This window comes from Somniosus microcephalus, chromosome 25 (genome assembly GCF_052327205.1).
Source record: "Somniosus microcephalus isolate GS21.2 chromosome 25, FLI_Smic_1.0, whole genome shotgun sequence".
Classification (NCBI taxonomy): Eukaryota; Metazoa; Chordata; class Chondrichthyes; order Squaliformes; family Somniosidae; genus Somniosus; species Somniosus microcephalus.
In genome coordinates, this window is record NC_141011.1 from 2,091,626 (window position 1) to 2,107,419 (window position 15,794).

The 15,794-nt window shown below is 45.7% G+C and overlaps 1 protein-coding gene across 1 annotated transcript in view; it reads left to right on the plus strand.

The window, feature by feature from the left end:
* The window catches only part of LOC147100481 (tyrosine-protein kinase STYK1), a 100,403-nt gene that overhangs the window by 37,447 nt on the left and 47,162 nt on the right, over positions 1-15,794 (plus strand). The window contains exons 6-7 of the mRNA XM_085966776.1: positions 2,512-2,745; positions 8,723-8,904. Coding sequence (XP_085822902.1) covers positions 2,512-2,745; positions 8,723-8,904 — 416 coding nt within the window. The remainder of the gene's footprint in view (positions 1-2,511; positions 2,746-8,722; positions 8,905-15,794) is intronic.

Consider the following 15,794-nt stretch of genomic DNA (forward strand, 5'->3'; position numbering starts at 1 on the left):
TTTCTGGCCTTGGGATACTGCTGTCTGGCTTTGGGACACTGCTGCGGTGGTTGGGCCGTTGTTGGGCTGTGGCTGGGGTGGCACGGTGCTATGGGGCTGTCCTACCATGTCCCAGGTTGTCGTTCCCCGCGGCGTCCACGGTGCAGAGGAGTAGGCATCCATGCCCCGGTAGGCTGCGTCCAGCGTTAGTGCGATTTCGGAGGCTTTGTCGAGGGTGAGGTCACTCTGCTCCAGCAGTCGCTGTCGGGTGTAGTTGGACCTGTGGCCCGCTACGAAGGCATCCCGGATCAGTTCCTCCGTGTACTTAGTGGGCGTTACCGCCTTACACCCACAGGCCCGGCCAAGCACGGACAGTGCTTGGAGGTGTTCCTCAGTCGATTCCCCAGGTTGTTGCTTGCGACTCCCCAGGAGGTGCCTGGCATAAACTTCGTTCACAGGGCGCGTGTACTGGGTCTTGAGGAGCTGGAGGGCGGCTGTGTACGAGGTCGCGTCCCGGATGACTGAGTACACTCGGTGGTTCACCTTGGAGATCAGGACAGACAGTTTGTTCGCATCCGTTACGACCGCAGTGGAGGCAGTCAGGAATGCCTCGAAGCACATGAGCCAGTGAGCAAACTTGGTGGAAGCGTCCGCTTCCCGACTGTCCGGGTCCAGGCATGCTGGTGTGAGGATCTTCTCCATTATAAAAAATTTAGTTAATAAAATTGATGCGCCATCAATTACTCGAAAGACTGAGGTTAAGCGAGTAACAACCAGGCTTTTATTAACTAAAGAATGAAGGTCTAGTCTCGAGTGGTCGACCCGTCCAGAATACTAAGGGACTGGGAGGTAGTCACTTATATACCTGGAATCGTGGGAGGAGTCAGCCGAGGCATGTCCAGACCTGTACCTAGTGGAATACACATACACATACAGACAGGTATAACAGTGGTTTACCACACATATCCAGTGGAAATGAGATGAAACCCCACTCCATGTGAAAGCAGGCTCTCCTGAGCGATGGGTCTTGAGCAATTTGGATCTTTCCTTTTATTGATCCCAATTCTCAGGCCTACTGCTTCTGGCAATCCAGTGGAAGGTGCTCGTACCAAACACCCATCCAGGTATTGGAGACACGAGTGGTCAGTGCCTCGGAAAGGCTGCTGTTACAGATGAGCAGATGCTCTTGGTCCAGGTATGTGGTCAGCTGGCAGCACTTCACTCTGACGGTGCACTTGGTCAATGATGAGCCTCGGGTACTTCACCATTCCTTTGTCGAGGAGGCTCCTGAAGGGGCAGCTGTGCCTTTGTAAACAGGCTCTGAACGGTCAGTCTGGGATTGCTGGTGCTTTTGAAGCTAGAGTGATATTTACTTGTTAAACAGGCACTCCCACAGGAAGTGTGAAATGGGACAGAGGAGCCTACGGGGCCAATTTCCTTTCCCCCTGATTGAGTAGCAGCCGGTGAGACTGCACCCAAAGTACACACTTCCTGAAGGATCCCCCCCACCCGGGCCTAATTCTTTGGGTTCAGTTCATTTATCGTACCCCTGACTTTCCGTGGAGGGACATGGAGTCGAGGCTGGAGATGCTTTGGTGTTTGCAGGAGCTAAAGAGGATGGCTTTGGTTTAGCCAACATTAAACTGGCAGAAGATTTGGTACTTCCAGATCTGGAATGTGCCAGCTGTGGCTCGCTGGTAGCACTGTCACCCCATTGTCAGAGGTTTGTGGGTTCGAGCCCCACTCCAGGGCCTTACGCATATAATCTAGGCTGACACTTCAGTGCAGTACTGAGGGAGTGCTGCACTGTTGGAGGTGCTGTCTTCTGGATGAGACATTAAACCAAGAACCACCTGCCCTCTCAGGTGGATGTAAAAGATCTCACCGCACTGTTTTGAAGAAGAGCTGAGGAGTTCTCCCGGTGTCAAAGTTGGCTGCTGTGTTTCCCCATATTCCCCTATAGACGCTGTATAAATGGAAGCCCTTTTCATTTTCCTTTCCATAAATGTTTGACAGGAAGTTGGAGACAATGATCGGAGCCATGAAATTGATGAAGGAGGTTGAGGTGCAGACGGGAGTTATCAGCATCCATGTGAAGGGGGACAGAAGGAGCATCGTGATCACATGTTATAATGTGCTGTGTGGGGAAAATCAAAACGAATTTCAAATGTTTTCTATCCTCTCCTCTTGCAAAGCACATTTATGGAAACTGCTTGGTGATGTCACACTGTGATATCCTCCATTGGGAATATCACCTGATGCAATCTGATTGTTGCTTGTGTTTTCTCAAAGTGCTCACATTCTGACTGTTTCAAATAATGTTCATTGGCTGCTGAAGTTTTGCATTTTCAGATTGTGAAATATTCCGGACCCTTGCCCCAGTCCTGTAGTTCCCTTCCAGGTATCATTGTATGATTCACACGACCCAGTGTCTGAATCTGATGGTGAATACTTGTATGTTTTTACCTGTGTGATCACAGCCTCTTTAACTTCTTGAGTAAATGTCCTTTTTAAACCTGAATCTTTCTCCAGACAAAGCCAAGCCTGCAACCCGGTCGGAGAATGAATACGGATCAATGACAAATACAACAGAACGGATTCTGGCAGCCAGGGATCCCTCTCTAAAACGCTGGGAAATTCCACTGGAAAACCTAAGTGGCAATTTGGAATATATGCAGAGTGGGAGTTATGGACCAATGTACACGGCCAATATCCTCGCCATGGACGGGTCTGGAGAAGTAAAGGCTGTGTTCAAATCTCTCCATGGTAAGTGAGGAAATGTTCCTTCCTGCCCTTCCGTTCACTCCTCTTCCCTTTTTTTTTGGTGACTCAATCTCACTTTTTACAGTTGCCTTTAACTGTGGGATAAATGGTTCTCTTGAAAACTAAGGCCTTGACTAGAGGAGTCTATTTTGGCCTGTACAGAGATGCTCTTTTTATACACTAAACTTTGTTTTGTCAAATGAGACACGTGATCAACATTGTCCTTGTAGAACCCGATGACCTCACCCAATTGGTAGCTCTCGTATGTTGAACGTCCGACTGGAAGATTCCAGTTGGAATGCAATCTTTGATATTCAGAATGTTACTCTTGCCCAGTTTCAATAGTTGAATTTATCCTATAGACTAAGCACAGTATAGTAGTGGGGAAAACGTCCCATATAACTAAACTACACCAATGAAACATTCCTAACTTGGATTGAATCAGGAGGCGTAATAGTGAGCAACAGCAGTGTAACGGTGGTGCTGAGCTGAAAGGGATGAATGCTGATATTAAGAGTCCATTTCTTCAGCTTGTTTAAAAGTCTGATTGTTGTAGTTATGCAATGCTGGTGTGATTGCCTAGTTGGACAATGCCCAGTCAAGCCCACTTGTGACTGTGAACAGAATGCCAGAGGGTCGGACTCTTCACATTGGCGTAACCAGGTTTTTGCTGGACTTCTGGAGAAGTGACGCCAGTGGAGCGGGAGCAACACAGAGGAACTTCCCGGCCATTCTCTTGCAATTCATTCGGAGAAATGAGCTACCAGTAAATACACAGTTTACAAGCTAAAGTTCAACCAAGAATGGGGACATGTTGATTGAAGTACAGTGGGGCAGAGTATACGGGAATAAATCGCAGCCGAGTTGTGTTGAAAGGCATTTTCTGTAACCTTTGCTGGTAAATATGTTTTGCATGGCACCTATTTATAGATGATAAATGTCCCAGTGGTTCAGGTCTTAACTGTAAACAATGTGCCTCGAATTTCATTGCATCATTGCAATCATCGATTGGGTGCTTTCACACGGAGAGGGCAGTGGGTTCATGGGGGCATTATGGGATGTGTGTGTTTTACAGTTATAAAATGATTTCTTAGCCTAGCTGTTATTTGGACGAGTACTTGACACTGGCAATGTTTGGATGCATTTTTGCAGTGACCTGCGCCCTAAATATTCATGTGTAGATTAGGCTAAAAGATTAATTTAATGAGAGAATTTAAAAAATAACATTTACTAACTCTGACAGTGAGGAGTAGACAGTGACAATGTGCCAGCTCCATTAACAGGGAGTGTGTGAGGCAGACTGTGGCACTGGTGGAACCGATTTAATATCGATTCTCATCTCCGTTCTGGCCCTTGCCCTGTAAAGGATCTGAAATTGTGCCTTTCTCATCACACTTTCTCCTGAAGCTAAATCTGATCCCCTTTGTGAATTTACAAACATTTCTGTGTGTCTGTCTGTGGAGAGATATGGAAAGGTTTTCTGGGGAAAGCAGATTTTTCACATTTTGAGCCCTTCATCATCAACTTCACTACTCGATCAGGAGAAAAGATGATTTTAAGTTAAGTTTGAACTTGCTTTGTTTTTACTGTAGAGGAAGTTGATGTGGAAGATGGTGATGTGATGTGTAACAGGACTTTTCAAAGTGTATGAAGGACCTTTAGTGGCAATAAAGGGAACTGCACACCATGTTATAATGTTGGGTCATTGCTGAAGTATATTGGTCAGCTTTACAAGCCCATAATATGCAACGCAACGGTGACTTTACTTAACAGCAACCAGTTAATTCATGGCTGCAGTTTGTGGTCATGACATCCTTTCTCGCAGTGACTTGAGCTTATCCGAAACTGTGCTGCCCGTATTTCAACTCTCGCCAAGTCCCATTTACCCATCACTCTGCTCACTGACCTACATTGGCACCTTGATTTTAAAATTCTCACCCCTCCCTATCTATCTTTGCAACCTTCTACAACCCTTCAAGAACTCTGACCTTTTGTGCACCCCGATTTCCTTCACCCCACCATTGGTGGCCGTGCCTTCAGCCCTCCCCGCCTCTCTACCTCTCTCTCCTCCTTTAAGATGCTCCTTAAAGCTTACCACTTTGACCAAGCTTTTGATCGCCTGTCTTAATGGCTCGGTGTCATTGTTTCTGGCTATGCTCCTGTGAAGCGGCTGGAAATATCTTAATATGTTACAGGTGCTCTATAAATGCAAGTTGTTGTTCTGTTAAATCCGTGAGAGAACAATCGAGTGGATTCTGCAGCAGACGGGCAATCCGCTCCCCCAGGTTACTGCGCAGGCGGCTAAAGTTGAAAATTACCCCCAAGATCTCCTAACTTGCCCGTTTCCGGTTCCCGCGCACATTCGGATGGTAGCAGACAATCCTGTCCAATTTATTGACGGCCCTGACACTTTTCCTCTGTTTGAATTCATTTTCAGGGAGTAGGCGTTGATGGCATGGCCGACATTTGTTGGCCTTCTCTAGGTTAGGGTGGCCAGCCCTCCGGGACTGTCTTGGAGTTTCCAGGAGTTAAAGGTTAATCTCCTGGGCAGGGCGGCTGGAGGCGGGAGGTTGTGTGATGAAGCCTACAGGAATACGTCCAATCGAAGTTGGTATCCTAACCTAGCTGCTTTGAGAAGGTGGGCCTTCTTGAGCCACTCTGCTGTGTGTGGTAATCCTGGTAGAAATGTGATGCAACTGAATGGTCTGCTGGGCCACCTCAGGGCAACCACGCTAGTGTGGGACTGGAGTCCCATGTCGGGCAGACCAGGGACGAGCGGCAGCTTTCCTTCCCTAAGGGACAATAATGAAGCAGTTGAGGTTTTATGACAACCTGACTGTTTCATGGTCATCATTACCAGTGCCAGCTTTTTATTTCCAGATTTTTAAAAACTAAATTCAAAGTTCTCAACCTGCCATGGTGAGATTTGAATTCTTGTTCTCTGGATTATTAGACCAGTAACATGTCCGCTGCACTGCCATACCTGTTGAATAAGGACCCTAGTTACTGGGGTCGGGGTCATATGGACGATTTTTGTCTGCTTTCCTTTGGATGCCGACTGCGCTGATTTATGTCCAGGAGCGAGGATCCATTCCTACTGACAATCTGAAATATCAGGGCCGCAGGGAAGATGTCCTTAAACTAAACTACAACTGATGGGATGAAATGGTCTTGTTGAGTAACTTTGAGTAATTTCCATTTAGTTCTTAAAAGGTGTAAGCCGGTACGTTGAACCTGCCCTTGAGTGAACATTAAATCGGCAAGATTTTTGTTGTTGTATCCGTTCATGGGATGTGGGCATCGCTGGCAAGGCCAGCATTTATTGCCCATCCCTAATTGCCCTTGAGAAGGTGGTGCTGAGCTGCTGCCTTGAACCGCTGCAGTCCGTCTGGTGAAGGTGCTGTTAGGGAGGGAGTTCCAGGATTTTGACCCAGCGACGATGAAGGATCGGCGATATATTTTTAAGTCAGGATGGTGTGTGACTTGGAGGGGAACTTGGAGGTGGTGGTGTTCCCAGGCGCCTGCTGCCCTTGGCGGAAGAGGTCGCGGGTTTGGGAAGTGCTGCCGAGCAAAGTGCAACAGATACCCAGAGAAGATGACTGATTCAGGAGCAACTGACACAATTAAATAGCAGCTGGAATTGATATCTTTTGAGAAGATAATCGAGGATTATAGACATTAACAACACCGTTTGAGCTTTCTTTCAGGAGGGTTGAGGAACTTGGTGTTCCCTAAAGTTGGGGGTCGACAGGTGGTGTTGGGGGGGGTGGGTGTGAAGGAGAAAGCCCACGATAGAATAAACATACCAGGACACTGAGTGGAGTGGCCCTGATGGGCTGAATGGTCTTTTTCATTCCAGACTTTGATGTAGTGTATATGGACTTTAGCAAAGCTTTTGATGAGGTTCCACATGGCAGACTGGTCACGAAGTTAAAAGCCCACGGGATCCAGGGCAAAGTGTCAAGTTGGATTCAAAACTGGCTCGGAGACAGGAAGCAGAGGGTAATGGTTGATGGGTGTTTTTGTGACTGGAAGGCTGTTTCCAGTGGGGTTCCGCAGGGCTCAGTACTAAGTCCCTTGCTTTTTGTGGTATATATCAATGATCTAGACTTGAATATAGGGGGTAGGATTAAGAAGTTTGCAGGTGATACTAAAATCGGTCGTGTGGTTGATACTGAAGAAGGAAGCTGTAGACTGCAGGAAGATATCAATAAATTGGTCAGGTGGGCAGAACAGTGGCAAATGGAATTCAATCCGGAGAAGTGTGAGGTAATGCATTTGGGGAGGGAATACAAGGAATGGGAATACACATTAACTGGTAGGTCACTGAGTAGTGTAGAGGCACAAAGGGACCTTGGAGTGCATGTCCACAGATCTCTGAAGGTAGCAGGGCAGTACAGTAGATAAGGTGGTTAAGAAGGCATATGGAATGCTTGCCTTTATTGGCTGTGGCACAGAATACAAGAGCAGGGGGGTTATTCTTCAACTGTATAAAACACTAGTTAGGCCTCAGCTAGAGTACTGCGTGCAGTTCTGGTCACTACATTACAGGAAAGATGTGATTGCACTAGAGAGGGTACAGAGGAGATTTACAAGGATGTTGCTGGGAGTAGAGAATCTTAGCTATGAGGAAAGACTGGATAGGCTGGGTCTGTTTTCCTTGGAACAGAGGAGGCCGAGGGGAGACCTTATTGAGGTGTATAAAATTATGAGGGGCCGAGATAAAGTGGATAGAAAGGACCTATTTCCCTTAGCAGAGGGGTCAAAAACCAGGGGGCACAGATTTAAAGTAATTGGTGGAAGGTTTAGAGGGGATTTGAGGGGAAATGTCTTCACCCAGAGGGTTGTGGGGGTCTGGAACTCACTGCCTGAAAGGGTGGTAGAGGCAGGAACCCTAACCACATTTAAAAAGTACTTGGATGTGCACTTGGGATGCTGTAACTTGCAGGGCTACGGACCAAGAGCTGGGAAGTGGGATTAGGCTGGATAGCTCTTTGTTGGCCGGTGCGGACACGATGGGCTGAAATGTCCTCCTTCCGTGCTGTAACTTTCTCTGATTCTATTACTTTATCCTGCTCTTGCTCAGATAGCTTGTGGTGGAAATTATTTATTTTTCCGACGATGTATGCGGCATGTTCCTCTGATGTTGGGCTTGAAGCACATTTTTGTCGGCAGAAGGAGGTTTATCCGCACTTAATCCATGGGTCGATTTTAACCCCACCTGCTCGGTGGAAAGAATGAGTACTTACTTGTCTGTGCAGAACTTGGCCCTTTCCCATTCTACACACCTGCCTAAAGCGCAGGAATCTATACAAATCAGGTCCCGTTACATCAATAGGACCCCGGGTGACATCCGAACCCAAGCCTGAAGCAGGTCGGCAGCTGGCGGGAAGGACAGAGATTGTTCAGGTAAGTCAAAATGTGCGCCCCTCAGGCCCCACGCGGAAGGTCGCACCCTCCCACGAGACCCGTCCGAAACCCCATCTCCACCGTTTACCTGGACACCAGCAGGCAGTAAGGGCTGCCCGATCCTCGCCTGTTGCCAGCTGCACTGCGCCCAAGACAGGCAGGCAAAGGACCAGCCGCATTTAAATAAGGCCCGGGAGTTAAAGGACCCCAGCCCTGAAACTTAGCTCAGCGAATGCCCTGTCACCTGCCTGCCCAAAACCCGCTGTGGGTTAAAATCCCCACCACCGCCCACACTCCGATCTTGGACTGAGTCACACTAACCTTGGGCGCATAAAGTGAGAACGCAATTTTTAAAAACTTTGTCTGCAACCAACTCCTATTAAAATGATTTTGAAAAAATACATGCCAAAATTCTGATGGTTGGTAAAACACGGCCGTGAACTGTTGGTTTTTGCATAGGTATCTCTGAATTATTTTGGCAAAGGTCTTCCAGAATAGTTTTCTCAAGCTTAAATTCATCAGCACCCATAATCTACAAAACTGAGTGTGTTTTTGGATTTTTTTGTGCCAGATAATGCAAGTGCAAAGGAAGTGATGGAATTCTTGGACCTGCTGAAGTTCCACATGAAAGTCTGTAACCATGAGTCCATTGTGAAGCTGCTGGGGTGTCGGACGGAGAGACTGCCCCTGTACTTATTTCTGGAGTATGTGAGTGGGGGAAGCCTACTGCACTCCTTGTGGCAATTTCGCAAGGTCTGTAAATTATTTATTTTGTTTGTTTTAAAATGGGAGATCCATTATTGTTTTGATGTAAGTAGTTATATCATTTTGTGCTTTAATTGTATCTTTCCCAAGTGTTTAATGAGGTCTGACTGAAAGTGCTGATTCCCCAATTATAATTAAATAATGATCAACAGCACTACCATCACCAAATCCCCCACCATCAACATCCTGGGGGTCACCATTGACCACAAACTCAACTGGACCAGCCACATAAATACTGTTAGAGCAGCTCAGAGGCTGGGTATTCTGCAGCAAGTGGCTCACCTCCTGACTCCCCAAAGTCTTTCCACCATTTACAAGACGCAAGTCAGAAACCAAATTTGCAGTAATAGTGCAGAGGAAGAGTTCATGCAATACATTCCAGATAGTTTGCTAAATCAATATGTCGAGGAACCTACTAGGGAATTGGCTATTTTAGATCTGGTACTGTGCAATGAGACCGGGTTAATTAATAACCTTGTAGTAACTGAGCCTCTGGTGAGCAGTGATCATAATATGATAGAATTTTATGTTGAGTTTGAGAGTGATTTTAGTTAAGTCCGAGACTAGGGTCCAAAACCTGAACAAAGCAAACCACGTAGGTATGAGCGGCGAGTTGGCCAAAGTAGGTTGGGAAACTAGATTAAAAGATATGACAGTAGAAAAGCAATGGTAAACATGGCAAAGAAATAATTCATAATAAATATACATTCCCTTAAGAATAAAAATACCATGGGAAAAATGGTCCACCCGTGGCTGACGAGAAATTAAAGATAGTGTTAGATTAAAGGAAAAGGCCTATAATGTTGCCAATAAGAGTAGCAAGCCTGAGGAGTGGGAGGATTTTAGAATTCAGCAAATGAGGACAAAGAAATTGATAAAGAAACGGAAAATAGAATATGAGAGTAAACAAGTGAGAAACATTAAAACAAAGCTTCTATAGGTATGTAAAAAGGAAAAGATTAGCAAAAGTAAATGTGGGTCCCTCACAGGCTGTGACAGGAGAAATTATAATGGGGAATAAGGAAATGGCAGAGAAATTAAACAAATACTTTGGGGGGAATTTTGCCGGTGCTCAGGGGGCAGGTATGGAGGTGGGATATTCAGCAAAATTGCAAAGATTGACCAGGTCGGAAACCCGCTGTTAACCCACCTCCAAACAATCTTTCCAGGTGTCGGGTCCCTGATTTACACATGGACCCAACACCTAGCGGTGGGAAGAGGATTATAGGCACTTAACTGCTTGTTAACAGGTTGTTAACAGGCAGTTAAGAGGCTTTTTGCAATTTTGACAGGTCTACTGCGGGCTTCCCGACGTCCGGACACCACGCCAGGTAAGTGTGGTGTGCTGTGGGTCTACTGTAATGTTTCTTCATTGATGGCAGCTGCAGAAGTGGTGTGAAGGATCCAATGGTACACCTGTGAGTTTGAGGTAAGAAAATGTTGGGAGAATCATTTTTAATGTATTCAGACTTTTCTGTAGGTGACAAGTTTTGAATTGTTTGTGTAGTCCCACCTCATTGGGAGAACCTCTCTCACCAGTGACCGATCGCTTCTGTAACTTTACCTGCAGCTGCCATCTGTTCTAGCCTAAGGAGTGAGTCACTGGAGAGCCTGGGTGCAAGGGCTCACCTTTGTACAGTGATTGTTAGTGCTTGCAGCACCTCCATACTGTCAAACACTGAAAAATCAACTGTCAAAAAAAATTGTGCGTAGCCCCTTTAAGAAAATCGGCAGATGATTTGGATGATCAGCCATGATTGCATTGAATGGTGGAGCAGGCTCGAGGGGCCGAATGACCTACTCCTGCTCCTATCTTCTATGTCTTCTGACACTGGCTTTCTCTTAATTGGCCGGCAAGCCCACAGGGCGGGCTTAACCAGGCCAATTGACGCAAAATCGTGTTTGTGCGTCGGACGTCGTTGGGGGCGGGATTGGAACCCGGAAGACAGCTGTCCCGCCCCCAAACAGCATCGAGAGGAAAAATTGCGGCCTTTGTGTCTGTCTTCACGGAAGAAGACGCAAAAAAATTCCGGAAATAGTGGTGAAGCAAGGGTCTAGTGAGAATGAGGAACTGTAAGAAAATAGTACTGGAGAAATTAATGGGATTGAAAACTGATAAATCCCCTGGACCTGATGGCCTACATCCTAGGGTTTTTAAAGAGGTGGCTATAGAGATAGTGGATGCATTGGTTGTCATTTTCCAAAATTCCATAGATTCTGGAACGTTTCCCACAGATTGGAAGGTAGCAGATGTAACCTCACTATTTATTTAAGAAAGGAGGGAGAGAGAAAACAGGGAACTACAGAGCAGTTAGCCTGACATCAGTGGTAGGAAAAATGCTAGAATCTATTATGAAGGACATGGTTAAAGGGCACTTAGAAAATAATAATAGGATTGGGCAGAGTCAACACGGATTTATGAAAGGGAAATCGTGTTTGACAAATCTTGAGGTTGTAACTAGCAGAATAGATGAGGGGGAACCAGTGGATGCGGTGTATTTGGATTTTCAGAAGGCATTCGATAAGGTGCCAAACAAGAGGTTATTAAACAAAATTAGGGCTCATGGGATTGGGGGTAATATACTAGCATGGATTGAGGTTTGGTTAACGGACAGAAAACAGAGAGTAGGAATAAACAGGCCATTTTCGGGTTGGCAGGCTGTAACTAGTGGGGTCAGTACTTGGGCCTCAGCTATTCACAATCTACATCAATGATTTGGATGAGGGGACCAAATGTAATATATCCAAGTTTGTTGTTGATATAAAGCTGGGTGGGAATGTAAGTTGTGAGGAGGATACAAAGAGGCTGCAAGGGGATAAAGACAGGCTAAGTGAGTGGGCGAGAACATGGCAAATGGAATATAATGTGGAGAAATGTGAAGTTATCCACTTTGGTAGGAAAAATAGAAAAGCAGAGTATTTTTTAAATGCGTAGATTGGGAAATGTTGGTGTTCAGAGGGACCTGGGTGTCCTTGTACACGAATCACAAAGTTAACATACAGGTACAGCAAGCAATTAGGAAAGCAAATGGTATGTTGGCCTTTATCACAAGAGGATTTGAGTATAAGAGTAAAGACGTCTTACTGCAATTACATAGGGCCCTGGTGAGACCACACCTGGAGTATTGTGGACAGTTTTGGTCTCCTTACCTAAGGAAGGATATACTTGCCATAGAGGGAGTGCAACGAAGGTTCACCAGACTGGTTCCTGGGATGGAGAGATTGAGTAGACTAGGCCTATATTCTCCGGAGTTTAGAAGAATGGGAGGTAATCTCTTTGAAATATACAACATTCTTACAGGGCTTGACAGGGTAGATGCAGGGAGGATATTTCCCCTGGCTGGGGAGTCTAGAACCAGGGGTCACAGTCTCAGAATAAGGGGTCGGCCATTTAGGACTGAGATGAGGAGAAATTTCTTCACTCAGAGGGTGGTGGATCTTTGAAATTTTCTACCCCAGAGGGCTGTGGATGCTCAGTCGTTGAGTATATTCAAGTCAGAGATCGATAGTTTTTCAGATAATAAGGGAATCAAGCGATATGGGGATAGTGCAGGAGGGTGGAGTTGAGGTAGAAGATGAGCCATGATCTTATTGAGCAGGCTCGAAGGGCCAAATGGCCGACTCCTGCTCCTATTTCTTGTGTTCTTACATGATGGAATACTCTCCATTTGCCTGGATGAGTGCAGCTCCAACAACACTCAAGAAGCTCGACATCATCCAGGACAAAGCAGCCCGCTTGTTCAGCACCCCATCCACCACCTTAAACATTCACTCCCTCCACCACCGGCGCACCGTGGCTGCAGTGTGTACCATCTACAAGATGCCCTGCAGCAACTTGCCAAGGCTTCTTCGACAGCACCTCCCAAACCCGCGACCTCTTCCACCTAGAAGGACAAGGGCAGCAGGCGCATAGGAACACCACCACCTCCAAGTCACACACCATCCTGACTTGGAAATATATTGCCGTTTTTCATCGTCACTGGGTCAAAATCCTGGAACTCCCTCCCTAACAGCGGTTCAAGAAGGCGGCTCACCACCTCATTTTCAATAAATAAATCTACAACGCCCCTTTTCTCCATCCTTGTTACTGTTGAACAGCTTGGGAAGTTTTGTCTTTCGCGTGCTTTCAACTTGCTAGCATGCAACGAGAATTAAGTTATTGAGAAGGACAAAGTTCAATTGGCTGTGATTAATAAATGATTTTTTTTTACACTCTCCTAATACAGTGTTGCTGTCTGGAAGGAAAATTAAATAAAGAACTTTTATTTATCTAGTGTTTTTCGTGACCGCGGGATGTCCCAAAGTGCTTTACAACCAATGACGTACTTTTGAAGTGTAGTCACTGTTGTAATGTAGGGAAATGTAGCAGCCCATTTACACACAGCAAGCTCCCACAAACAGATGCGATAAAGGACCAGATCATCTATTGTGATGCTGGTTCAAGAATAAATATTGGCCAGAACACCGGGGATAACGCCCCTGCTCATCTTCAAATGGCACTATGGAATCTTTTACATTCATCTGAGGGGGCAGACGGTGCCTCGGTTTAACACCTCATCCGAAAGCACACTCTCAGCACTGCACTGGAGTGTCAGCCTGGATTATGTGCTCAAGTCTCTGGGACTTGAACCCACAACCTCCTGACTCCGAGGCATGAGTGCTGCCACTGAGCCACGGCCGACACCAGTTATAAAGTTGCCTCTGACTTGGAAGTGTTCAGTTGGAGGCAGCCTGTGATGTAATCAACCCAGCACTCGTGCTATCAGTGGCAGTGAAGCCCTCCTGTAGAGGCCATTTACCTGGGTGTCTCTAAAGGCAAAGCTCCATTAGCAGTATTTCAGTTGGGACAGGCATCTTAATCTTGGCCAGAGACAGGCAGAGTCTTAAGCCTACCCATGTAGGCCTATTATGAGCATTGTGCCATTGTTGGCCCCCTACTGGCCTTCTTCAGACCAGGGAAATTTGTGTCCAGTCTTTACAAAATCATGAGCACAACATTTTACTAAGTACAGGTGAACATTTGCTAGAAAGTGATGTTTGCAGTTCCATCACATAAAAAGGGGCTTCAAGTACTTGCGAGACACAGAGAGAGAGAGAGAGAGAGAGACATCAGTGGCTATACTTCAAAAGTATTCCATTGGTTGTGAAGTGCTTTGCAATATCTTGAGGTCATGAAAGATGCTCTATAAATGGAAGTCTGTTTACTTTATGCATCAACATAATTTGTGTTCCCTTGTGTAAGGTCACATTGCAGTTCTCTCAGGTACCAAGTTCCTGATATGGTATGGACTTGGGAATTGAGGGCATAGTATTGAAATCTTCCAATGTTTCAAATGAAGGATTAAAGCAAATTGTGACCATGATTACGAAAAACTGCAAGGGGACATTAGCTGACAGAATGGGCAGATCGGTGGCAGATGGAGTTGAATGTAGAAAAATATGATGTAACAAAGATTTTAAATGGAGTAGGTAAACAGACACATTTAAGAAAATTAGCAAAAGAACCAGAGGGGTGATGAGAATTAATTTTTTATTCAGTAAGTTATTATGATCTGGACTTCACTGCCTGAAAGGGCAGAGAAAGCCGATTCAATAGTAACTTTCAAAAGGGAATTGTGTATATACTTGAAAAGGGAACTATGCAGGGCTATGGGGAAAGAGTGGGGGAGTGGGGCTAATTGGAGAGCTCTTTCAAATATCAGGCACGGTGGCTGAATGGCCTCCTTCTGTGCGGTCTGATTCTAACACTGAGCTTGTACAAGACCTTGGGCTACCGTTGTAATATTGTGGGCAATGAAGCTCCACTTGTGCAGTTAAGCACCCATGGTCAGTAAATGAGGTAAGAGACAGCATCAAGCTAAAAGAAAAATAAAGAAATGCGAGGAAAAGTGGAAATCCAGCAGACTGGTAGAATTATAAAAATCAACAAAGAAAATAATGAGCTCTAAAACGGAGTATGAAAATGGATATCAAAGCTAACCGTAAAAGTCTTTATGAAGATAGTAAGAGAACGAGAGTGGTAAGGGGGAATGTGGGCCCATTAAAGACAGATGCAAGTGATGCTGTAATGGATAATAAAGAAATGGCAGACTTGTTAAAATGGTTACTTTATATCCATTCACACAATAGAGGAAGAGGACAAAATACCAGTGGTACAAGGGAACCTAAAACAAGTCAAGGGGAGGAACTTACTGAATTAAAAAAGTAAGAAATGGTAATGGAGAAAATAATGTGACTTAAGATAAACAAATCTTCAAGAGCTGATGGTTTCCACCTGTGTTCCCTCTAAGATGCGGGGCCGCACATGGATCTGTACACTTCCACGCACTGAAATTCACAGGCTGCACAGTGAGCTAGAGTAGGGGGAGGGGCCAAATACTGAATGAGCTGGAAAAAGTCATAGCGCTGAGAGAATGGCCCGGCAACCTCAGAGCAGATCCAAATTGGAGCGGCATTTGCTAAGAGCCCCGGAACCCACCGAGCATTGTCTCGGATGGTCGTTGACCAATGATGGCCTCAGGACCCACAACACTCTGTGCCCCAGCAGCCGCTCTATCCACCGCGCTGATTTCCCCGCTCAGTTGTTGTAGCAAAAGTTGTTGTTGTAAAATTTGTTCACTGACGAAAAAGGAATTCGTGGTCCGCTCCGTACAAAAAAAATTAGAGGGAGCATTGGTTTCCACCCCAGGGTAGTAAAAGAAATAGGTGAGGAAATTGCAGATGCATTAGTTATAATTTTCCAAAGCTCTCTGGATTCAGGAATTGTGCCCTTTAGATTGTAAGATTGCAAATGTCACTCCACTATTTAAGAAAGGAGGGAGGTAGTTACCAGGAAACTACAGAGCTGTTGGTTTAACGTCAGTTGTGGGGAAGTTGCT